We start from the raw sequence: 24574 nt of genomic DNA, 5'->3' as shown, positions 1-24574 counted from the left end.
TGCAGCATATCTCCCTTCGCAGGTTACACCCCTCTGGGGACGGGAGATGGGACCAGGGGGGTCAAACTAAGTGCATTTGGCAGTTTTCCTTCTCTGTCCTTTGTGGTGTGTGTGGGGTGGGTGGGTGGGTTCGTGGAGCAGGGAAGGTGGTGTTAATCTTTCGGTGAGAGAGGAAGGTTATGACTCCATAAACACTTAGAGGTTATGGATCCCAGTGAAGGTGCATGAAGTACTTTTAAGGTGTAGAAGATAAGCAGGGCCATCATTGCACAAAGCTTCGTCCTCCAGTGTCTCTCTCCGTGACGAAAGGGCATCTCTGCTCGATACCTAAGCACTGCTTCAAGTGACAGCCAGCTGAGGCTCCTGGCACGTCTCTGAAAGCCAGGGTCCACCCTCTCCAGAGACTACAGATCCACACTGTAAAGATCCCACTGTCTCTTAAACGAGACAAATTTGCAGGAAAAAGAGCTGAAAATAAACTGGTCCTAACCCTCTGAAGGTAGCACTTATGGGGTAAATTCAGCCTGAAAGAAGAGATGCCACCCCCCTTTTTCCAGAGCAGATGTCCCCATTTGTCCAGGAAGGCTGGAGAAGGCCGACGGGTACTCCACCAGCTTCAGCATCACCACCTAATGAAGACAGACTCGAGCTTTCCCTCCAAAAATTATGTGCTGAGAAGGGCTGGCAGGAGGTGTGCAACTTCAAACCAACCCAAGCTAAACTGTGCCCACTACCGCCCCTCTCCATTTGCCAGTTTCTAAGGGTAGCTTATGAATGCAACTCCTGGCCAGGAGAGCACCTCTTGCCCTGATGGAGCAGCCAAGTCAGTATCTGTGTGGCATTTTGGTTTTGACCAACATCTGTTAACCACAAACTCTCTCTCAATCTCTCTCTCTCTCTCTCTCCATATGACTGCACGTGTTGGATGTGGTAAGAGTAACCAGGAGAAGGAAGCAATGCTTTGCAGAATCCCAATTGATTTTTTTTTTCCAGGTATGTCAGCAGAATGAATCACAGCACAGTGAAAGCTTGCTGCCCAATTCAGCCTTGTTGTGAACAAAGCCTGACTCCCACCCTCCCGGGACTCTGAGCAAAGTCCACTCGAGTGGGCTGACAGTAGAACAACGCCTGTGCAGTCCTGGGCAGAAAGGGTTTGCTGGGGCCAGAGGAAGCAGCCTGAGATGATTGATCCTGTGATTCACTGCGAGGCAAAGAACAACACAAGGTGGAGAGTATGGTGTCCAAACGGAGAATCCATGGTTAACAGATGCAGGAAAAGCCAGTTGATTTGCACATGCTCAGTAGTCTTCCAAAGTCTCTATTTCTCCCATATTGAGCCGCTCTGATGAAGCATTCACTGAAAACCCTGTGAACCAAGAAGAACTGGTGTTATAAATCTGGCTGTGGCATAGTGTACTTGATACAAAACATCTGTTGAATGCAGTCCCATGTGTAAGAGAAAGTGAATGTAGGGGTAATTCAGTAAGGCTACAGATGCAGTCACCCAAAATGACTGATTTTTTCCTTAATAAACTAAAGATAATCAACTGTATATTTAGACAAGCATCACTTGGTCTTTAAAACCAGATCAGAAGACTTTTCAAGTTCCATTTAAAAGATGTCACCTGAAGAGCTAGTAGAAGGCACATCTACACATGGTGGCAACATGGCTCTGCAACATCTCAAAAGGGAATGTGTTTAAATCAACTGGCTCTTGAAGTGGCTGTCAACACCATACTTACATGGTCTGAGAGGAAGAAATGGGCATTCTGAGAACTTGGAATCACACATGGAATTATGCTCCCACACTTCAGGAGTTGTGAGCATTTTCACCCTTTAAAGTCTCAATGCATGTACCTATGACATCTGGAAGCAATTACATCTATTTCCATGCTTTTTTATAAACTTCCATCTCAGGAGTACAAAGTGAAAATGCACAAAGTTATCCAGGGCCATGCAGGTGGCTCAAGATGCACCCCAACTTCTACCCAACCCTTTAGCCATACGCATTGAGGACATGATGCACATGAGAAAAGTGTGAGGAAGAGCGAAAACACTTTCAGCAAGGAAACAAATGCAATAAGTCAAATACAGCTTTCCTACTGAAATCCCCCTTTTAAGGGTGCACAAGCCCCATCTGGAGTATGAGAACAGGGAAAGTTCCCCTGTGTAAGGCTACTAAACACGAAGTTGAACTTCAGTGTTTGAGAGTGTTACCCTGGTTTGCTCTGTGCTAGACAACCAACTGCCTTCCACTTTGAGAGGCAAGAAATGCTCTGTTCAGGAGGTTTAGGAAAATTGTTCTGGCTCCCTCACGTGGCAGTGTGGCCTAAAAGCATCTAAAATTATTTTGTAAAAGAGTGAGTGTATGTGTTTTTAAAAAGCTGCACAGGCTACTTCCCTTCCAGATGGAACTTCTAAATTGTATTTAATGATTTCTTCTTCACATTACACCAGTTGTTTTTTTAATATATTCAACTGAGTACCCAGATCAGAGTCAGTGGATGGGCACCTTGAGGTGGCATAAGTCAGGATTCCGCTGAGAAGTTCCATACACACCAGTGCAGAAATCACTGATTTAACTGAAGTACTGACTTTGGTGAGACCAAAAATAAAAGAAAGACAAAAACCAAAGGCAGGGCTCTGCTACAGCCTTAAAAAAGCAGTGACTTCAGGTGGACAATACCCATCTGCTCTACAGCAATTGGGCTCAGCAGAAGCAGCACAACAAAGCCTGGCCCAGTGCAGTGCCCTGGTTTCCCCTCTGTCACACAGGGCACAAACCCAGACATTTATTCCACATGAGCACAACAACTGTCACCCCACAGTGTCCATGCACTCACACAAGGGCCTTGTACCTTAAAAACTGCTTCAAAGAAACTTTTCCATCAAGTGCTACAGGGGCTGGTTAAAACTAGCCTCACATAAAAATTAAGACACAGAACATAATAAATTAATAAAGGACTGCTAATGAGGTCATCATCTCCATGGTCTCCAGCTGAAAATCTGTGACCACTTCAACCTTTGCTGTCTCTTCTGACTAGGGTAGAGGTTATCTTCTGGAAAAAGGTGGCAAGGCAAAGGCAGCCTCAGAAAGCTGCGCCTCATAAAGGAAGGAAAACATGCTTTTCTTCAAAGAACAAATCAGCATTAAAGCAATAAAATAGCCATAGGTCAACCCAATGGAGAAAAGGGAATTTAACTGAAATGCCTGAACTACTTAAGAGGTTTCCAGGTAATAACCCAAAGAGTATCAAAGAGGCCATTACACGAGGGAAAGTTCAACAAAAATCTTCCATGAGACTGACATGGAATTTTTCAAATCATTAAATAAATAATAGTATTGAAAAAATTCTAAAGACATTCCAACTTTTCTACTAAAATTCAGTATTTAAGGTCAGTAAGAATCTTCTACATTCCCCAAAGCAAACCACCACTACCAAATTAAACATTAATTTTTAAAAATTGAAACAGACCTAACAAGCTGGGATCTGCTCGAACCATTTTCTGTTTCTTCTTTTTCTTCCCACTCTGCACAGCCTCAAAGTTGGACTGCTGGTTGTTGCTCTGATTGGTCTGAAAGACTGAATGTAGCGAACTGTGGTTCATCCCCCACACTGAATCCTAGAGAACAAATAAAGGACAAGATTACAGAGCATAGTGAAGTCTGGTTTATTTATACAGAAAATATTCAGAGAGCCCAAAGCACTTCCTATATCCACGTGGCAACACTAGCTACTGATGTATCCATCGTATCTTCCCACAGCATTTCCCAGATCACCATGCAAAAACACTCTGATCTACAGCTGGCCTCAACTGTTAGGTGGTAAAAACTGGAAAGCTGCTTTATTGCCTGCACTTGCCAGGACACTGATGAACCCAGGTGCTGCCTGCAGCCTGACACAGCCCCGGGAGAGCAGAGGCTCCTGTACCTGCTGTTGCTGCTGTTGCCTCTGCTGACTGGCTTTCTGTTTGGCACGGCGCTCGAGGAACTGCTTGGCAAACTCCTTGGCCTCAGGAGTATCTCCAAGGTAGGCTCGGATGTAGTCATGGACCTCATAGGGAGACTCCACTTCCTTCAGAAAAGATACAAACGTGGGAACTGCAAGAGGAAGGCAGACCGTGAGTGAGTGCATGTTGATAGCAAACACACAAATGCAATGAACACTTTTCAATTTCGAAGTGTCAATTTCTGTGTCAAATATTTGCTGGTCTAGGAGCTTGCTCTTCCCAGTTTCCCACAATAAAGCCCTATCATGCAAAGCAGGATGGAACTGGATTCTCATCTATCTGCCAGATAATACTTCCATGACCACCAGAAATCCCCAGGAGGGCTCTGGCTGACAGACTTCAGAACTTTTTCAAATCCCACTGATTTGCTACAGTTAGGACAATGAAAACCTAAAAGAGGATGCAGCCAGTTCTTCTAGCCACTATTTAATGATGTCCTTTTGCTGAGTGCATTGGAAACATTGGTTTAATATCATTACAGTCCCTCAGAACTACTCTATCAGGAAACAGAACAGATAGTGCTCCCCTCATTTCTTTCCATCTCTTACCATCTAAGTTGTTGGCTGTGTTGAGTGCATGAAGCATCTGTTCACACCACTGAGTGAATCCATCCTGGGCTTTATTAACCCCCTGGAACAATTTCAACAGCTTCTCTTCTTCTTCTACCTTCTTGTTTTGTCTACTTGTAATACCTACAGATTTACTGAAATAAAGAAAATGCATATAATCAGATTATCAGTTACCAGGCTTATCCACAGTACCATATAGAGTACAGTGCTGTAAGACTATTTTACAAGATGCAAACGCTTTTTAAGAACAATTTTCTAAGCAGGTGACAAAATGAGCTCTGAATGGTCACCTATTAGCTATTTTTGTTTCCAAAACAGATCCTGAATGACACAGAGAAAAAAAAGGAAAACACATGATGTTCCAACTGGGAACTGATCATGCCAGGAGTAGCAGTATTTCTTTGCAAAAGCTCCTTCTCCAGTTCCTACCTGAGGCTGGCATTGCTTTTGTTTTTATTGGTTGAGTTACGAGGTCCCACTTCCTTCACTGCATCATCCCAGAAACCCATGTTTGAGTTTTTGGTATCAGCATTGCTCCAGATGCTACTAACTAGGTCAGATGCCCACTGGTTGCTGGGATTTGTGTTTAGAGAGCCCCACACTGAATTCCCAATGCTGGTGTGCAGGTTAGAGTGCTGTTGAGACAAAACAAAGAGATGCTGATTATTAGCACAGATCCAGCAGAAAAGGCATGAACAGACAGAGGGAACTGGCCCAGCTGCTCTCCTCCATGTAGTGATTAGATAAATAAACGTACCGTGGTATTTCTGACTCTGTTCGGCTGCTGGTGCTGCTGTTGCTGCTGTTTCTGCATCTGCCTTGCCTCTTCCTGCTGTATCTCCAGCAGGGACTTGGTGGTGCCTGTTGGTTTGGTGACATTACCCCAGCCTGACAGTTTTTGCTGCTGTTGCTGCTGCTGTTGCTGGAGGGCCTTCATTAGTTCACGCTGCTGACGCCTTTGCTGTTGCACGCAAGACAAAAGTGCTTGTAAATACTTTCATATGATCACTCCTATTCAAAAGCCTAGCTTGGAAACTGGTTTTAAACAGCATTCACTTTCTTCTGGAGAACCTGGCTGACCTGTTATTGTTCTGAGCCATTACTGTTCCTCCCAAAAAGGGAGACCATTAGGTAACCAGTAAATAAAAATTGTTTATTACCCTTGGACAGACTAAATTTATCAAATCATTCCTGCAGTCAGCTTCTTGGAAGATGACCTCTCCTACCATCAAGTGCTCCCTCCCAACCCACCCTCCCTTTAACTGCCCTGGTCTTGTGAATAACTTCAAACATGTTAGAATATAGATGTGAAATAACTGTAAACTGTTTTGTGAATGTATTACACTCCCAGGGTTAAAAGGGTGCTGTTTTCCCTTCTTTCAGATTCTTGTACTAACAAGTGATAAAAACTTTCACACAAGTGCTTCCTGAACCTATGCCTGAAGGACAGGATTTTGAGTAATGCTATTTCAAAAAAACATTCCTCATCCTCACCATTCCTTCTAATAACTGAAGTGACAGCTAAGCAGTCCCACAGCTGAGTCCCCTCTAACAAGTTGCACTCCGCTGCTGTCAGTGTTTACCTCTTCTCGGAGCTGCCGTTCTCGTTCTTCTTCTAACTTTTGGATTTCAGCCAATGACAGTGTGGTCTGGGATTGACAAGCTCCTGAATTTGATTGCTGACCCCATGTCGAAGATGAAGGGAGCTGGGCCAAAAGAGAGATCATCAGGAATTGCAAAATATTTCAGAACACTGCTAGAGTATAATCAGGAAAGAAACTGTATAAACCCAGGGGAAAAGGAAGGCCACCTTTAAAGTTTAACAAAAACCTAGAAAGTACAAAATGGTATAATAATAAAGTATGAAAAAGTAGAAAATCTAGATTATACATTCTTTGAATTGCCCTCTGATGTATCAGTCTTTGACACAGTATCAAGAATAATGTAACACATCATTACCTGAAAAAGAGCAATCTATTTAAATTTCAAACACTTCAGGAATTCCAAGCTTTAGAAACTTTGCATTGGCTCTCACTCAAAAACCATGTGGCAAAAAACCCATCTGTGCCCATGTGTGATGTCTTCCCAGTGTGTTTCCACTGACAGAACATTTTCAGTGTTTAATTTGTAACTTCTCTTCCTCTTCCTTCTCTCATCAACTCTTTACTCTCTTCCCTCTCCAGACAGCTCATCCATCCCCCTGCTCTGCCTGAGCTACCACAAACGACCCTGAATGCAGCTGTGCCTTTACTTCCCATGCTGAAAGGCAGTAAAGCGGCAGGACCAGGTTACCTTCATTTGTGCAAGTTGCTGCTGTTGCTGCTGCTGCTGCAGCCGCCGTAAAGCCTCCTGCTGCTGCTGCCTCTGCCTCATGATCTCCTTCTGGCGCTGGAGTTCCAGCTCCTTGCGCTTCCGCTCCTCCTCCTCCAGCCGCTGCCGCGCCGCCTCCTCCTCCATGCGCAGCCGGCTCTCCTCCAGCCGCCGCTGAGCCTCCTCCTCCTCACGCGCCCACTTGGCGGCCTCCTCTTCCTTCCCAGGACACAGAAAGGAACAAGGTCTGAGGAGACTTCACACAATTTAAAATACTCAACTCTGTGGCACTGATATTCTGACAGAACAGAGAGGGACCATGTTATTCTGAAGGCAATACAAGGTTAGAGGAAGTCCTTGTAGTTGTTGTGTGCTCCTACCCATCCTGAGCTCACTCAAAACACACCAGGCAACAGTGTGGAAGGTGCTTTGTGTAAGTAACCTCACTCTTCAGTAACAGCAGTTGTAGTGCTTTGATCTGGAGACTGTGCAGTGGTGGTACGGGTGTCTCTGAGTTTTCTTGAGTAGCTTTTAGGGACACACTTATGAGAAGGGGTGCTTTCCCTGGGGGTATTGCACATCTGTGAGTCTGTGCCTGTTTCCAGCTCCCTGCCTTTGTGTTTAAGCAGAGCCAGAGAGCTGAGGTGTCATGGAATGGGTTGGACTCTATCTTGAAAGTCTGTTCCAACCTTGTGATTCTGGGATTTGTAATCTGTGCTGTGTTGTTCATTTACCTTTCTATTTCTCAGCAATATATTTTATATTTCCTAAAAATAAATGTTTCCCGTTGCTCCACCAAAGAACTTGGAAGAGAATGGCATCTCCCTAATTCACACCAGCTCATTTCAACTTGGAAGAGAATGGCATCTCCCTAATTCACACCAGCTCATTTCTTATTACTTTCCTTCTAGTAGTTACACACCTTTCAGTCTGAGCTTCTGCCTGCTTATACTACTTACAGTACCACCACACTTTCAGTGGAATAAAACTTGGCAGAAATAACAGGAAAGAAGAGACAGGTGACAAAGACGGAGATATTTACTGTTGTTACTCAACAGCAGAGTTCCAGAGAAGACACTTCTGCTAACAAATTACAGAAATGGTGATGGACATCTTAGAAAGGAAGACCCTGAAAAGGCATTTTTAAATACTAACTGTGAATTCTGAAATGGACTTGGAAGTTAATGTGAAGCCAATTAGTTTGACAAAGGGACTGAGAGAGTATCAATTAGGGGACTGGAAGCTTAAGTTCCCCAATAGGGACTTCTAATACTGACCCCAAGGAGAAAAAAATCCTGTTAATAAGAACAAAAAGGAAAGAAAAAAAAGTTGAAACCCTGGTAGTGTATATAGACTTGGCATTGCACAGAAAAACTGCCAAAACTGACCAATTCAGATGATACTGAAGATAAAGTAAAGGCCAGAGAGAACTAATTCAAAACAAACTGTTATTCTGATACTGTACTCTGCCCCAGAAAGGAGTATAAACACTGTGCTGCAAAGCCATTCTTAAGGCTAAATTTGAAGGGAGAACACTCATTCCTCCCACCCAAATCTCTTTACTAAGGGTGTATTAGATTCTGATTGTTTTGTCTGAAGTCAGGATACAGGTAAACATGCTTTTTTCACTTAATTTGATACTCTGTGCAAGCTCTGCTTTCTTTGACAAAAACTGTTTTGACCTCTCAAGCACTGCTGCAAATTTCAAAGCCTGTTTGTTGTTGCAGCCTCCATAATTAAACAGAAGAGGTCCCTTTTGTCATTTTTCACCTGTTTACGGATTAACTCCTCTCGCTGACGCCTTTCCTCCTCCTCTCTTCTTCTCTCCTCTAATCTCCTAAGTGCTTCCTCCTGTTGTTGCCTCTCCTCTTCCTCCCGCTGCCGCCTTAGTGCAATTTCCTGCTCCCGTTGTCGCCTGAGGGCCTCCTCCTGGAGTTGGGAACAAAATGTCAGTCTATAAATGCCATTTTATCAACAAACAACATCAGAACACACATCACAGCATTGTCTGGCCAAATAAGGAGCCTCAAGAAAAGCTCCCTAGCTCCAAACTAAGCTCTACCAGAACGGTGCATTAAGCACAACAACCCCACATGTAGTTCTGATGCAATGTGCATCTCCTACATAAATTATTTTAATGAAAACCAGAAGACATTAATTGCCCATCTTTAGTTTTTAAAATAATGGCATTGAGAATGACAACAAAAGGTGAGACTCCTCTTTTCACTATGTAGCACTAACAGTTGAACATCAGATCTATAAATATTTCAAAGTGTGGATATCATTTAATTCCTTCTGGCGGGGGCTGTCAGCTGTAAGTTGGAAGCTTTTCCTACTTACAGGAGTTCCTGAATAGTAACTGTTCAAGAGCACTACAAAACTCAAACACATCTCCAGATACCAGAAAGGAGCTGATGCAGCCCAGTGCACTTAAGGACAGTTACTTTTTAAGTCTCAAGGGTTTTGACAGGGCTATCCCTATACTATTTAAATATTATGGGTAACAAGAGGTCTCTTAGGGCCTTTGATTTTGGATTATCCCTAAATTATTTAAATAACTTCCAATAACTTATATATTCTGTTTTCCAAGTACTAAAATTGTTTACTTAACTTAAAAATTAAATATTAGCACCTTTTCCTATCAACACAAACAAACATTTTTCCATTCTGCTAGTTGGGTTTTTTTGAGGAATAGGGGACAAGCAGCTTCCTGTATATTGTTAAATGGGAACACACCTGGGGACCTATTTCTTCCACCAGTTCTGACTTTCCCAAAAGCTGTAGTTTTTTCAGCCTTTTCTGACCTGTGATGTTCAGCAACTGAGTTAAGGCCACCCTCCTTTTCACCCCTCCTGTTGTCTGACTTACCCTACCAGCTCAACCTGAAGATCTTAATTTTTGGACCAGAACCTTTTTAAGCTTTTTGAATTTTGTATTTCCCTTTTAAAATGGCCACTACCACAATCACACTCCTGCAAGTTTTTAATAAGCAATACATTATTCATAGGATGAGTGGGGATTAAATGTGCAGCACAGATGTAAATTCTGGTAAATCAAGGAAGTCAATTGTGAAAATTAAGACCCTTTTATCTAACCTGAAACCAAAGCTTCATGTACAGACAGCACAGATAAACTCACTACAGCTTCCTGAACAACTGCCCTGGGTTTTTCTCTGACAATGAATTTCAGATGCCTACAACAAAACTGTCAGTAGACAGAGGATCTTTTATAAGTAATCCCATGGCACTGAACAGGTGCTGGCTGCAAGCCAAGAATTCATTCATATTCCTGAATGTCATATAAGTGGTTTGGTGCTAGATATAAGTACAGTGAGTGGGTTTTTCCACTAGCTGGACATAGAACAATAGCCTGTGATTCATTTTCTCATTAATCAAATCAGCTTCAAGTGCAACACATACCACCTGAACCATTTTTGAAATTTGGGCCTTTAACTGTATTAACTGGACACAGGCAGTCAAGTCACAACAATCAAGTGTCCCCAATACAAGTGCTGGAAAATTTCAGCTTTTATTGAAAAGGGTGCTGAGTAGGCTGAAGGTGTCAGTGTTTTTTGTTTGCCTGGAGACCACAGAGCAGGATCTGAGCTCAGGAGTGCTCACTGCCAGCCACTCTGGAGGCTCTCACTGACACAGCACATAGTACCTGGGAGAGATGAGCAAAGTCACCGAGTCCTCCTGTGGGACAACCCTTCAGTGACATCTCTCCTCCCCCCTTGGGAAACAAGGCTAGAATTGCCATTAAAAAAGCTGTACAGATCTCCTTGCTCAGGCAAGGAGAGACACTGTTGAATGACATGAGTAAAAGACCTCTCTCCCCTACAGAACTAAAGATGAACAGTGTTTTACTGACACAAAAAACCCTGTAAGAGATGAAAAGCTGGGAAACACAGCCTTTTTTCTGGCTCTTCACAGCTATAAAGATGTTGTCTTAATATTTATTTCTGTATCTCATTATCTGATGTTTTTGTTTGAGCATGTGACCGAAACCATTCAAAGCTCTCCAGCTTTCTGCCACTGACTGGTATGGAAAACAGTCCTTTGTTTCTTAGTGTTCCCATGTTTGTAGATATCTGCTCCCAGACATTCCCAATGTTCTTTAGCATCTTTCTTAGTAATTGTTTTCACACATCTTGCTGTATAGACAGCTTATTTCACATCTTTTAAAATATCTGTCATATTACAAAAAAATCCTTATGCAGCAATCCCCAGTTCAATAGACTCTGGATTTTTAAATAAAATAGAGAATTTTTTACAGTCGGTGACAACTGCAATTCTGCTTGTCTGTGTTACTAAGGCTCACAAATCTTTTTGTTCTCCTCTTTGAAACAGGTATTTTAAAGGGAGAACTAAAGAAATAATTCAGAGAAAACAATTATTAACTGGTTATTAAACCTCAAATTTTGTTCCTGAAAGCAATCAATTATTACAAAATAGAAGATACCAGACCAGAGACAAAAACAAAATACAGGAGCTACACAAGCTGGGCATTACTGTTTTCAATTCTACAGTGCAAAGTAATTGATGAAAACTGTGAACAGACTGAATTCAACATTTGGTATGACATTTCAACCTACAGAATTGAACTTCTATTAGTTTTTTGTTTTTTTTATTTAGAATTCACCATCAACAGCATATTTACTAACCTTATATACTAGTCTTTTATGCAGTATTACATCAAAAGCCTTCCTGAAGTCCAGGCAGATTAAGTCTACTGCTTCACCCCTCTCAGCTCTCACTGTCATCTCCTCAAAAGAAGTTAATCAAATTTGTTAAGCATCATCTCCTCTGCATAAATCCATGCTAATAAATCAGTTCATCCCTGATTCTATAATGCCTTTTAGTACAGAAGTCAGATTCAAATAATGACCAGTTTCCTTTTTTAATACAGAATACAATGTTATTTTCTCTTTCCAGAGAAGTGCTTAAACTCTTTGTTACCTTTTCAAGACATTACTGCTCAGAATTAAGCATTGTGGCAATTATTGCATTGGTAATGAACTAAGATACTTGCTGTTACTGCTTTCAACCCCGTTCTGCTTCCTTCGTGTAAATAGTTATTTCCCATGGCATCTCAGAACAGGAGAGTCAGACTGTTTACTGTACAAATCCAAAGTGGACAACAAAACTTTGGAATTTATCAGACATTGTTATACACAGAGGCAAAACTGTTAGTGAAAAGAAACAACCCAAGTCTACTTGAAGCCAGCACAAATGACACAAATTGAGTTATCAGCTGAAAAATGTGTTCTTGTTATTGAACCAGATCTAAAGCAATGAATCTCAAAAGTTAAACTTTTGAGTATATTATTGCTTCAGTGTTAGTTTGGCCTCAGTGGAGGATGCTTTTCTGTACAGCATAATGACTTCCTGCATACAAAACAGATACACTAAAGCAAGGAGCCATTTATTTGCAGACTTGATTCCAAAAGATATCATGAAATTATCTATGTATTATACTGTACCAATTAAAATATACCTTCTGCGACAAAACCCAAACCCTGAGTGAAGAGAGATCTACAATGATCTTCCAAACAAATCTAGAGATTCTAGAGGCTTCCTCAGAAGTGTCTGATCCTTAAAGCAGGAAAATGCTTTACAGCTGCCTACCTAAGCTTGTAAGAAATATTATAAAGGACAGAATTATTTAGTATTTTTGCCTATAATTCATGTGGTACTTTTCAGGATATTTACTAACTCCCTAGTGAATAAGCTCAGCCTTGTGCTTGCCCTTATCCTTCACATGCAAAGTGAAAACTTCAACTTTTACTGTCTTTCCCTCCTGCAACACTTAAGGAATAGCTACATTTTCTTCCATACAGAATTCAGAAGTAAATGCTAGAAATGCCAAACTAGTAATGTCTCAGTTGTGTATTCCTGGATGATTAAGAATGCACAATTCCTACATTCATTCCCCTACTGCAACACTGATCACATAACTCTTTTTAAGAAATATACTTGATCAAACTGCATCCCTTCCTTTCCCAAGTATCAACTCAAGTAAAAAAGCTGACAGACTCTATTACCCAGATATTAATTTATTAAAAAAAAATATTTACTAGGTTAAGAAAAAGAACAGGGGAAAAATAAGCTGAATGTCAAATCACTTTTTGTCCACTATAGCCCTCTACCTCTTATTCATTTGAAACAGTTGCTCAAGCTCTATCTATTCCAGAACTTATCTTCCTAAAACACTTGACTGCATAAATGGGAAATAAAGAGGAAAACATGCAGTAACTGGGTAACTAACTAAAGCCTAACATTGACATTAAGAAGTTGAGAGGGAATATTCCACATGGAATAAAGGCCCTGTTCTCACCAACAGAAACCTATCTTAAAGTGAACCATCAAGCCCATTTCTCAGATTGAAGGTTGGGCTCTTAAAAAAAATCAATAATGGAAGAATCATAATATACTCACATGAAAAATATTAAAACTGTCTTCATACACACCTACCAAAGATTACTTAGACCCCACAGGATTCTTAAAGTGAGTTTTATAAATTATTATAATTAATTAGAGATTAACTACATTGGGGAAACTCACTTGCTTCCTGCGGGCCAGTTCTTCTTCTTCCCGTCGTTTCCTCTCATCTTCCTGCTGCCTCCTAAGTAGCTCTTCTTGTTGCCTCCGAAGCTCCTCCTGCCTTTTCCTCTCCTCTTCCTCTCGTTTGGCCCTCATTTCCACTTCTCTCCTCTCTTGCTCTAGCTACAATTCACATAAAACTATACTCAGATGCAGGTAACGTATTCCTACACCATTTCTTAGGGCAACTGTGCTGACAATATAGGAACAGCTTAACAGATGAAGCCTCTAGTAGATGTTCTCCCTTAATTGCAATTTTACCTATCAGCTGGCTGCCTACTGAGGTCAGATTCCTGAAACAGTCCAGAACACTTTTGGACAATTTCTGTTTGTAACAAACACCAGTTTTCCAGTCAGTCTTTCTACATCAGCTCCTCAAAATACCCTCTGACTTTAGAAGTGAGTATTGAGTTGCTTTGCAGTTATCATAAAACAGTAATTTTCAGGAAATGTACAGAATGATAAAGGTTCAAACTCACAAAAAAATTAGTACTACAGTATATGTAGAATAACCATAGAAAATAGGACTCATGATTCCCCAAACCAGTCTGGGTGAAAATCATGAGGATTAGGAGCACAACTACTTGGTCTCAACTCAGGGTTTGGCCTGACAGCTCCCGATGATCGCATTTTTAAACAGGTGGCTAGTGAAGAGGTTTTAATCACAAATGTAGAACACAAACCCTATTTCAGAGGCCAGTAGTACCTCCACAGCAATGGTTTCCAAACAGCTGTCCACAAGGATTTCATAACTTGTTTTTATAACCCCTATTCTCTTTATGGTGTTTTCCATGAAAATCTAGTCAAAATCATCCATTGAAGAGCTCAGTCTTCCATTGGCTCAAGAATCACAATTACATTGCAGAAGAGCAATTCCAACTTCTTACAGTACAAAACAGTTTCTGACCTTTGCAGCCTTGGCCTTCTCGAGCTGCTGAAGTTGTTCTAGAGCTGGTCCCTGAGCTGCAGTATCAATGGGCAGATCCCAGACACTGCTTCCTTCCCAGACTAGACAGTGAAGAAAACAAACATTGACAAGCAAAAATAAGCACATGAACAACACATAACTGAAAGGGGAGAATCTTGTGTATGCTGTTACTATGTTTTAGGAACTAAAATCATGTTAACACTTTTGCTTTAGTCAGCAGAGGGCAACCTTATCCTCCTGGATAACAAGGCCAGTCTGTGACTGAAGGAAGGCTGGGATTCCCCTGAAATTCCACAGAAAAAAACAGCTATTCCAGCTCCTCCCACCAGAGCAGAACACCCTTAAAGATCCCTTCACATCCAGACTTCCATAACCACTGGAAAAATTACCATATTCTTCACCGCTCTCAAATGGAACTTCTACTGCCAGGCAGAGTAGGCTAATCCAGTTAAACATCATGATGCAGAAATAATTTCCCTTTGTGTCAAAAAGTGAGGGATCATCTCAAAGATGCTGATTCTTAACATGTGGACTTTTCCCAAGAGACCTGACCCAGGCTAAGCACCTTACCTGTAGGCTGTGAAGCTGACTGAAGTTCCCATATTGAGCCAGTGTCCGGCACTGACACAGACCTTGTGACAGGTGGCATCATGTTCTGTTCAGATATTCTGTAATACCAACAGGAAGAGTCAACACGCCACTTCCAGGGAGAGGAGTGCTCTCAACACGTATGAGATTCAGTAACTTGTAACATACTGCTTTCCTTCCACACCTCTATTCAAAACAAAAATATGATGTGGACAACAGTAGTTGCTTGCAGAGTTCTTGCTGATCTCACCCCTGCTAAGTCAAGGGCTAAGCTACAGTTTTGCATTTGCTGCTTAGAGGCCAGTTTGAGGAACAAGCATCCAGTACTGCAGAACTGGAAAAGCTCCTCGGTGACCAGCACAATGTATCTGTCAGACAGGTACAATTCATCTCCTCATTTCCATAATCACTGAGACAAAGATTACATATATAATGAAGTACTCCATATTCTGAAACTGTTTCCTATTATTCTGAAACATACTTATATTCATTACTATCTTTAACACACATAATAGTAAAATATGAGAAAACTTAACTAGGACAAACAGCTGACACAATGTAATCATTGTTATACACAAACTAGAGCACAGGAAGAACAGAATTCAGTTCAAGTCTGGGCTAGCTCACCTCATCTTCAGGGCCTGGAACTGTTGAAGGAGAATAGCGAGCTGCTGCTGCTGCTGGGATGAGAGGGCTGCCTTCTGCTGCTGAGCCAGCATCTGTGCATACTGTTGTCTTCAAAAGAGAAGCAGATAAATGGTATTTGTTCACTTATGCCCAAGCTGCAGGCAGATTTATGCTCTAAGGACTAATGCCCATTGACATATATAATGTACATACTAAATACTAAAGGAAACCACAGAACAGAAGCTTGGCAAGAATCAAAATACAAGAATATAGCCAGTTGGCTCACATAAGCAGAACCAGACTTCTCTTCACCCTCAGCTATGTCACCTGGCTATTACTGCCTCATGTTTTTCTTATAAGATGTGCAACACTACTTCCTTTTTTGTCTAAATTCCATAATTTTAGCTCAAATTAGTCCGGCTCAATCACTGCCCACCTGCAATCAGTCTCTTCCCCAGTATGTCAAGGCATTGCCTAGCACAGGAGCAGGCGCTTGCCTCATTCAATCATGAGCTGACCATCAGTATTGAAAAACTATAGTCACGACACATGCTTTCAGGATCCCCTGAAAAAGCAGTCTGACTGCTCTCTTTCCTTCAAACTTTCAGGAGCTGGCCATAACCGAACAACTGACAGCTTTAGCAAAATGGATTTCAAACTGCTTTGCCCAGCAGGACCTTTCACTGATCTTCAAAGAGCTGAGCAAGCAGACCAAAGGTAACTTCCACCTTCTCCATCTCCAGATCCAAAGATGTGTAGCCTTCTCCTGACATAAAAACATCTGAATGTCATTACTAGGACACCTGGGATTCAGGCTGACCCTAACAGCTACCTATAAAGCAAGTCTCACCAAAATCTATGTGTGACACTGGAAAGGATTCTGAAAAGTGCCTGAGGCAGATACACTGCCCTAATCCTGTGCATTAGAAACATCTCCAGTGTTTGTGGAAGCAGCTATTGCTGTTGGAGGTGAAGCAGTCCCAGCCCCACTGACTCTCCAGATGACTAAAAACACAGAACAGAACACAGCCACTGGAAGATCTCTGGGACAAGAACTCTTACTGTATTAGAAGATGCTGATACTGCAGGTGCTGCATTTGGATTAGAGCCAACTCTTGTTGTCTAGTCAGTCGCTCTTGGTCCAGTTCACCCTGTGTTCAGAGATAAAACATTCTTTTTCAATAACATATATACAAAGAGTAGTAGATTGCAAATGCAAGCAATGTAGAAGTTGTATTTTTACCAGAAAAAAAAACGAAAATAGAAAAATACCTAGACATCAAGATTTACAAAGCCTGTGAAATGCACAGCACCTTTATATATCACAGTACCCAGCCTGCCAGCCACACCAAGCATTTTTAAATTACATGTCTGTTCTACTCTTGCAAAAGTAATCTAACACCAAGTTCAGCTTTGGTGCTTGGAACACCTGCAATTCCAAGACAGAGTAGATGGCACCTAAATTCAATTCCCACTTGTTAGAGGAATATTTCAATACTGTAACTGTCACATAATTACCAGATGTGGAAGTGGTGCTGGGCCTGGAGTGAAGGGAACCCTGCCCCACATTTTCATGATGTCTCCAAGCGGCTGGAAAGTCTCATCACAGGCTCTCTTCACCAACAGTGACATTGTGAAGTAACCAGCCTGGAACCACTCTGCCATCTCCTGATTACTAAATGGACCTGAAATGACATCAACCAACACACGTTGTGGGGAAAGGGAAGCAAGGCCAGGTTCAGCACGTTGGAAACAAGGAGCTGGCTATCGTCACACAGTGCCCAGCACCAGGCATTGCTGTCTGCCTCACCCACTTGTGGGGACACTGCTCATCCAAGGCTGGAGTGTCCATGCACACCTGCACAGGGGCTACAGCACTGCCCCACAGCCTCAGGAAAAGTGCATGATGGCTTTCACCTTGCCTTGGAGGGAGCCAGGCCAGCTCTGGGGTGAAAGCCAAGCAGCCACCAGGGTGTCGGGCTTGGTGCAGTTAATCCCCCTGCTGTCCTCCAGCAGCACTTACTGCTTCAGGCTCACAGCTTCCACCCTGGAGCTCAGCAGTACCTGCTGCCTGACACTGCTCAAACCACAAGTGCTGCCTTCCCCACTGCACTGCACAGATAATTAAACAATCTTAGCCTGCTTCAACTCCTGCCTTCAAACCAGAGGAATCCTCATGTTGTACACAAGTTTTGCTTCTGGAACTTAGCAGTTAAACAGATTCACCTCAAGTGAACAAGTACATTTTTTAAGATAATGAGGATCAAGTTTCTTTCCTTTGTAAAAATCTACATTTTTCCTTCTCTTTTTTCTAAGAAAGATTTCAGTCATGCCTTTCAAAGGAGGGTTCCTATATTAATTTTACATATGCAAATACATAGAAAACGAGTATAAAAATATTATTTAACCAAGTAAGAACCACATAAATAAGTTCTGCAAGACATCTTCTGAAAAGTTGGAACATTCAGTAACCATTGCCTTCTCTGTAAGGAGCTTCTCTAGAAGGCAATTCCTCCTAGACAATATGAAATCACAAGAGGTTATCCCAAGAAAAGAAAAATTATTTGGCAGTGTTGGCTTCTTGATGTCACATCCTACAATAAAAATATTTAGATTGCCACCCACCAATAGACACCGAGCAGTGACTGATATACACTGAGCAAATAAAAGCACTTGATGGTTAACATTCTTTAAACTTAAAAGAGATGAAAAAAACCCTAAAGACATGCAATACCTGCAGACAAGGGATTGACACAGACCCCACAAACAACATCCCCACCAATCCTATCTGGTGCTCACAGCTGAGAAGTCATTCCCACTACACAGTGTGAAGTCCAGCAAGGAAGGAATTCACTGTTTAACTGCACTTTTGGGAAGCAGATAAGCAGCTGCTAAACTGAGCCCTAGGACCTCCTAAAGAAATGTACCTTCTGAAAGCAAAGGTGCAAGTTATGAAAGTTAAGAAAATATGAAAGGCCTGCTTCAAATCTTATTTACAAAAAAAATTCTTAAGCAAAAACTGAAAGCAGGGAGTGGTTCCTATCTATTAGATGAACTAACAAAGCAGTGGCTGCAAGTGCAATTTAAACTGAGATTCTGCACTGGCTGCTGGAAACCTGACTCCTCTTTGCCCTCGATTCTAAACAAATCACCCTCCCTGACTATTCCAGGTCTTCAGGCTGATTTCAAGGCTTCTTGTGGATTCTTTACAACTACTTGAGTGGTCACATTCCTTGTTCGTTTCCACTGTTATCTGGACATCTGAGTAACTAATGGTACGTGAAACAGGTTTTAGTCTAACCTAATTTACAGGAACATGCAGTGATGGCAAACCTCAGCCCTGATAACACATAGTTCTGGACGTTCAGCCTGCTGAGCTCATGGGGGCAGTGATGGGTTGAACATATTTTCAAAACCTATCTCTAGAATGGTAAATTCCCTGTGCTGCTTTTGTAAAAAGAAGCTTCAGCATCTGTTGGTGGTAATTCTGTGAAGAACTCTAACAATTCTGTGAAACAAAAGAGGAAGTGTAAATGGCACAGACCTACCCTGAATTTCTCCTTGTGGATCTTTGTAGTACCACTTCTGCATGGCTTCGTGAAAGAGGGGCATAGAGGAACCCTTTGCTCTGTGCTCTTGGATTTTTGCTGCTAGTCTTTCATCATCAAGGGCACTGTCCTGCAGATATGCCACCATTTTTTCTGCTTGCTGCAAGAGACATCAAAACCAGCAAGAAATACAAGAGTTAGATGAGGGCTTAGAGATTTGGAAATGAGTGTACCAAACACAACCAACCTTGTGCTACCCAGTGCTCCAGAGTGTACCAGGAATGACAGACAGCCCCAGGACAGGAGTGACCGCAACACAAACCTGGAGCTCTGTCTGCCACACTTGTCAGGCAGAATCCTGAGCAAGCACAATTCACCTGCTTACAAAAAGCTTTAGAGCAACTTGCCAAGGAGGTCCCATGCAGTACCACAGAAAAAAAAAAACAGGCATGAGAGCATGAGCACAAAGAAGATTCTACATCTCAGCAGTCATTACAGCGCCATCAACACACTGTTGTGATTCACTTACAGAATTTTGGTTGGCTTTTTGTTTGATGGTTTGTTTGTCTGGAGATTTTAACAGACATACATAATTTCTCATACAAATCAAAATGCTACTTAACAGTGGTCGTAAGCACTATGGTCTCTAGCTCTTTAAACTGGGTATAGCATAGAAAAATACAACAGCGTGAATTATTTGCAAAAAAAAGAGAGAAGCAGCTTTCAGTATACATTGGGGAGTGTAAAGTTTTAGCTGCATTTCTGATTTTATGGCCTTCAAATATTTGCTGCATTCCACATTCCTCCAGTCTCAAGACTGTCAATAACAAAGGAATTAGAGAAATTTTACCTGCTCTAGGTGTTTGAGGCCCTCTTCATCATCTGGATCAGTGGGAATGTTGCCCATGCCTGGAGCAGCTGTGACAGGTGTTTGAACTGACCGCAGAGCAGGATTTGAATTGGAAACAGGAGGAGAAAGATGAGCAGAAGCAGCTGTGTCTGCAGAAATCTGTGGCAAAGGTTGAGCAAGAGAAGCCAAATCTAAAGAAAAATGTTTAAGTTAGTCCATTATCTTTAACATAAATGACAATTACTTTTAAGAACTTAATGCAGAGAATATTCAACAGCTCAAATTTAGCACCAAAGCAGAAGATTTTCAGATTTTCCTGAACGTACTGCTTAGAACACAGGTACCCAGCCTCACTTCAAGGAACAGTTTAGTTCTATCAGTGCAGAACTCAGCACATTTGAGCATCTCCCATTTCCTGGCCACACACATTTATCCAGACTACTCTGCTGCACCACAGTGAGGCACATCCACAACAGGCTGATGTTTCTCTGGACTGCATTTCAGTGTGAAGTCCCAGTGCACTGCACGCATCTGAGATGGCATATCCAGCAAATCCTGTATTTATAGACCAGTTGGTGAATCTGGCTTTCCATCACCAGCGCTTGCCTCTTTTTAGGGGCCAGGATTATTCACAGTGAGTAATGGAAACTTACTAAATTTATCTGTCAGGTTTATTACCTTCCCCTCTGTTGGACATTTTGGCTGACAGTGTATTCTCCACTCGATTCTCTTTATCTTCTGTTTTTTCTGTTCTTTCTGGCACAGACTCTTCCTTCCTTTCAAAAAGATTTGTCTGCAGCGGGTCTGGAGGCTGGGATTTTGGTGGGGTGTCTGACCTGGCAGCTGGAGATGATGCCTGAGCTGCTTCTTCCACTGCTTCTGCAACAAGGCACAGGTCTAAGTAACTGAGTTAACAGAAATTCTACACTGACAGTTGCAGGAGAAGTCCCCCCTACCTGCCACTATTCTTTCTGTTTTCTCCCCCTCCTTCTTGGTCTTTTCATGATCTTTGGCTTCTTCATTGTGGCTCCCTTCAGAATCAGACCTTTCCTCCCCTTCCTCCACAGGCCTGAAGTCCATCTCCTGTTCCTCTGGTATTGGCTCCTTCTGCACTTTCTGCAAAGTCAACGCAATCATCCATAACCCACCTGACATCACTGGACATTTGCACCGAGCGACCCAAGGGGCCCAAAGCAGCTTTTCACCTTTAAAGAGAGAAACGCTCCAGAGGAGTCAAAGGTGCCCATCTCCTCCTCTGCATCCTCCAAGCACCACTCAGGGAGACTGTCCCTGTCGTCGTCCATGCTGCCGCTGCCGCAGCGCACACGGCGATAGCCCCGCTCGTCGTCTCGGTCCCGGAAATCAAACTCGAACCTCCGCCGTCGCTCCATGTGCTCCCGCCAGCCTGCAGAATGAGGGCCGTCTAAGGCAGGGAAAGGAGCTTTACCACACAGGCCTGGGGCAGTGCTCACACAGTGGGGAAAGGACACTGACAGCAATTCAGAAAGCTGCTACACGGTACAGCCCACCTATGAACAGGCAACTTCAAGGGCAAGGCAAATAAGCAGAAGACTTTCAAATATTGTCTGCTGTATATCCTCACATAATAAACTGTGGAATAAGCATTAAAAACCACATAAGGCTAAAAAAGCTTGGCTACAAAATTTAGAACAAGCACGAAAATAAGACAAGCAACATTAGTTGCCAACTGAATTTACCAGCCATCATTGATTTAAGTCTTTGTGGCACCTTTACTTGTGTAAGATTTCATGTTTTCCTTCAGGGGCTCTGCAGAAGTCACATCCTGAACAAAACACCCATGTTTTTGCCTCTTGCCTTCAGATATGTTTTTTGTACATATACATGAAAAATGGAGTGATAACTGTTCAAATACCTTTGAAAGGACTGGTCAGTTTCTTGAATAGTCTTTTTAACCATGGAATAGCAAAACTTGGGAACATAAGAAATGGGAGAACATTCCCAATTCATACATAAACTTCATATTCAGAAGACACGATCATTCAGCCAAGCTTCAAATCCCCTGAGTGCAATAATGTTATTTAAGCTGTAAAGAGCTGGCTGCTAAGGAAAACAAATTGGGGGTGAAAGGACTGTACACGGCTTTCCATGAAATACAAGCCATCTCTATCACAAAGGTACAAAGAAAAATGAAGGCACCTTAGAGCTTTTCATGGTGACTGTTCTCAACTGGATAAAAAAAGAAGTAAATTCTTTTTTTTTGCTCCAACAATCTGTGCACCAGAATCAGTGCAGCCTCACAGTATCAACTGTCTACCAAAAAAACCCAAACCACAGTAAAGGGAAGAAAGGTGGTCCTGTTTCATGACTGATCAATGTTTCCACACTGACCTTAATACCTTAACTATTAATATTAGCCATGCAAAAATCCACCTTTGTCTCAAAAATACAGGAAATGTAAATCAAACTCTTTCCAGAAAAATTCTGAACTTCCATCTTAAATTTTACCAAGGATACACAAATGTTATCCTTTAACAAGGCCTTCACTATTCCCTATGTGCTTACTGGCAAATAATTCCACCAGATAACTTAACCTATGCTTCTAGTTATGCCTCACAAAGCAAGTAGTATTAAACCATCAAATCAATGTTCTGAGGCAATGTTTCTAATGTTATTAAGGAAAGAGACTGAAGTGTAAGAGGTTGTTGACAACCAGACAGCATTTCTGATGGAGTCCCTGGACAGACAGCTCCTCATTACAAGGAGCCATGTCCATGTCAGGGCTCCCAGCAGGGGAGAGGAGCCTCTATTTGCCCACAGTTCACATGCCAATACCAGCAGTGCAGGTCTTCATAGTGACACCTAGAAATGTGGTTTTTGAAGGTAAATTCTAAGCACTTTGTTAAAGCCCAACTATCTTCAAAGTTCAAATGAAGAACCATTTAGTCTGCTTGCAGAGATTTAGTTACACCACCTTTAACAGCCCCCAGATTTTCAGAGCTATGTGGAGAGTCAAAAAGACATTGGTGTAGCAGACTCATGCCCTTGTTTCTTAGTAACCAAATATGTTTGTAAAAGCCCAGTTAGAATATAGGTCATAATTCAGGTCTGAAATATCAGGCTGCCAATCTTTTAAAACAAGCCAAGAGGAGAGATAAACCTGAATTCTTACCTGAAGTTTTTTAGCCAGCAGTTAGGACACAAACACAGCTTTAAGTTCAGCCCCATACTATCACGAGGCAATAATTACATGCTCAGTATTTAAAGTGAAGAGACGATTTCAAGCTTAATTTATCCCTTGCAACTTATGGTGACATTGTAGGTAAAATCTAGATAGGACTACTGGCTGCTTCAGGAAATCCAAGAACACATTAGCTTTATTAATAGCAATTTCTCTCTTCAAAGTTATATTCTCTAACTCAGCAGTGAAATTTTCAATATATACTAAAGAATACTAAATGCTAAACAGAACACTTAAAGCAATAGCACACCTTTTTGAGTATATATTATATATAGACCTAGTTCTTAGCTCAGTTTTGGAGCAAGATTCTCTACTGTACTTTAGTTGCTTCATGATATTTAAGAAATGCAAGGAACAACACAAAAAAATTCAATTCTAGTTGAATTACAGCACCTGATTCTGAAAGTGGAGTGAATCAAGATGAATTTGAAAAGCCTTTCAAACAAAGCAGCAACTAAAAAATCTTTATATGAAAGTACAGCCTAAGGCCTCTCTCAAATGCTTCTCAGGAAAAAGGCCAATTTGAAGAGCTATTTACACAAAGACACAAAATCATATCAGAAATTCTTGTTAAGAAAAACTTATTCCTATTCCTTAAGGCTGATTTGGTAACCAAAACCATAAACATCTATAGATCAGCCACTAGTTTTGAGACCACAACAGGTTTGTATTTGTTTCTGACAAAACAGACTTGGCCTTGTAAATTTAAAAGGCAATCATTGTGTGAATGCAAGAATTGTAACAACAGAGAGGGGGCTTTTAGACATTTATAATTTTAAAACATGGTTAAAAATTTAAAGGAAAATAAAGAACTTCGAAGCAGCCAGTGAATCTAAATCTGTGATCACACTCTTCTAGCAGTTACTAAAGCCAGTGTAAAGATCCTAGCAGGGAGTACAAAGAGTCAATCTACAGGAAGGACCAACTAAACAAATGAAAACAGTCCTCTGAAGACATTTCTCTTTTTTTAGCAGGACATATGACTGTACTATTACCTAACACCAGAATAGTATAAAGAAGTAGTTTAAACCATGCCAATTTGATTTAAGCTCATTTTAAAAGCAAAAATGTGATTTAAACCATTTTGATAGTTCTGTGGCTACTACTAATAGAAGAAACCAAATCCAGCTCTGATGAAAGCCAGAACTAGGGCAATACAGCTGTCAACTCAGGCTACCTCAAAACTGGCAACTTTTCTGCAGATTCACATAAGCCTTCAAACAGGCTTTCAATGATGGCTGCTAGAACTAACCTGGTAAAGGAAGTTCAGTTAGTTTCTACTACACCGAAAATTCAAATAAGCAAAATTTACATGACAGAA

At 41.6% G+C, this 24574-nt stretch overlaps 1 protein-coding gene across 3 annotated transcripts in view; it reads right to left on the bottom strand.

Annotated features, from left to right (window-relative positions):
• Positions 1-99: 99 nt before the first annotated feature.
• GIGYF2 (GRB10 interacting GYF protein 2) overlaps positions 100-24574 on the bottom strand; it is a 74999-nt gene continuing 50524 nt past the window's right edge. The window contains exons 9-29 of one of the 3 annotated variants that reach the window (XM_058811998.1): positions 21239-21438; positions 20990-21149; positions 20712-20912; positions 20034-20224; positions 19184-19343; positions 17154-17320; positions 16698-16786; positions 15636-15743; positions 14991-15088; positions 14400-14500; positions 13454-13615; positions 11554-11655; positions 8661-8819; positions 6873-7109; positions 6164-6286; positions 5338-5541; positions 5010-5215; positions 4560-4714; positions 3933-4102; positions 3477-3624; positions 100-1366 (exon numbers count right to left, since the gene is read on the bottom strand). In XM_058811998.1, the coding sequence (XP_058667981.1) occupies positions 1299-1366; positions 3477-3624; positions 3933-4102; positions 4560-4714; positions 5010-5215; positions 5338-5541; positions 6164-6286; positions 6873-7109; positions 8661-8819; positions 11554-11655; positions 13454-13615; positions 14400-14500; positions 14991-15088; positions 15636-15743; positions 16698-16786; positions 17154-17320; positions 19184-19343; positions 20034-20224; positions 20712-20912; positions 20990-21149; positions 21239-21438 (3209 nt within the window). In that variant the 3' untranslated portion in view covers positions 100-1298. Of the gene's footprint in view, positions 1367-3476; positions 3625-3932; positions 4103-4559; positions 4715-5009; positions 5216-5337; positions 5542-6163; positions 6287-6872; positions 7110-8660; positions 8820-11553; positions 11656-13453; positions 13616-14399; positions 14501-14990; positions 15089-15635; positions 15744-16697; positions 16787-17153; positions 17321-19183; positions 19344-20033; positions 20225-20711; positions 20913-20989; positions 21150-21238; positions 21457-24574 lie in introns of all 3 variants that reach the window. The other 2 variants (XM_058811997.1, XM_058811999.1) reach the window with 2 other exon arrangements.

The sequence above is a fragment of the Ammospiza caudacuta genome, chromosome 11, assembly GCF_027887145.1.
Source record: "Ammospiza caudacuta isolate bAmmCau1 chromosome 11, bAmmCau1.pri, whole genome shotgun sequence".
NCBI lineage: Eukaryota > Metazoa > Chordata > Aves > Passeriformes > Passerellidae > Ammospiza > Ammospiza caudacuta.
The sequence above is the reverse complement of the archived record's forward strand: the minus strand, read 5'-3'. Positions and strand labels throughout refer to the sequence as shown.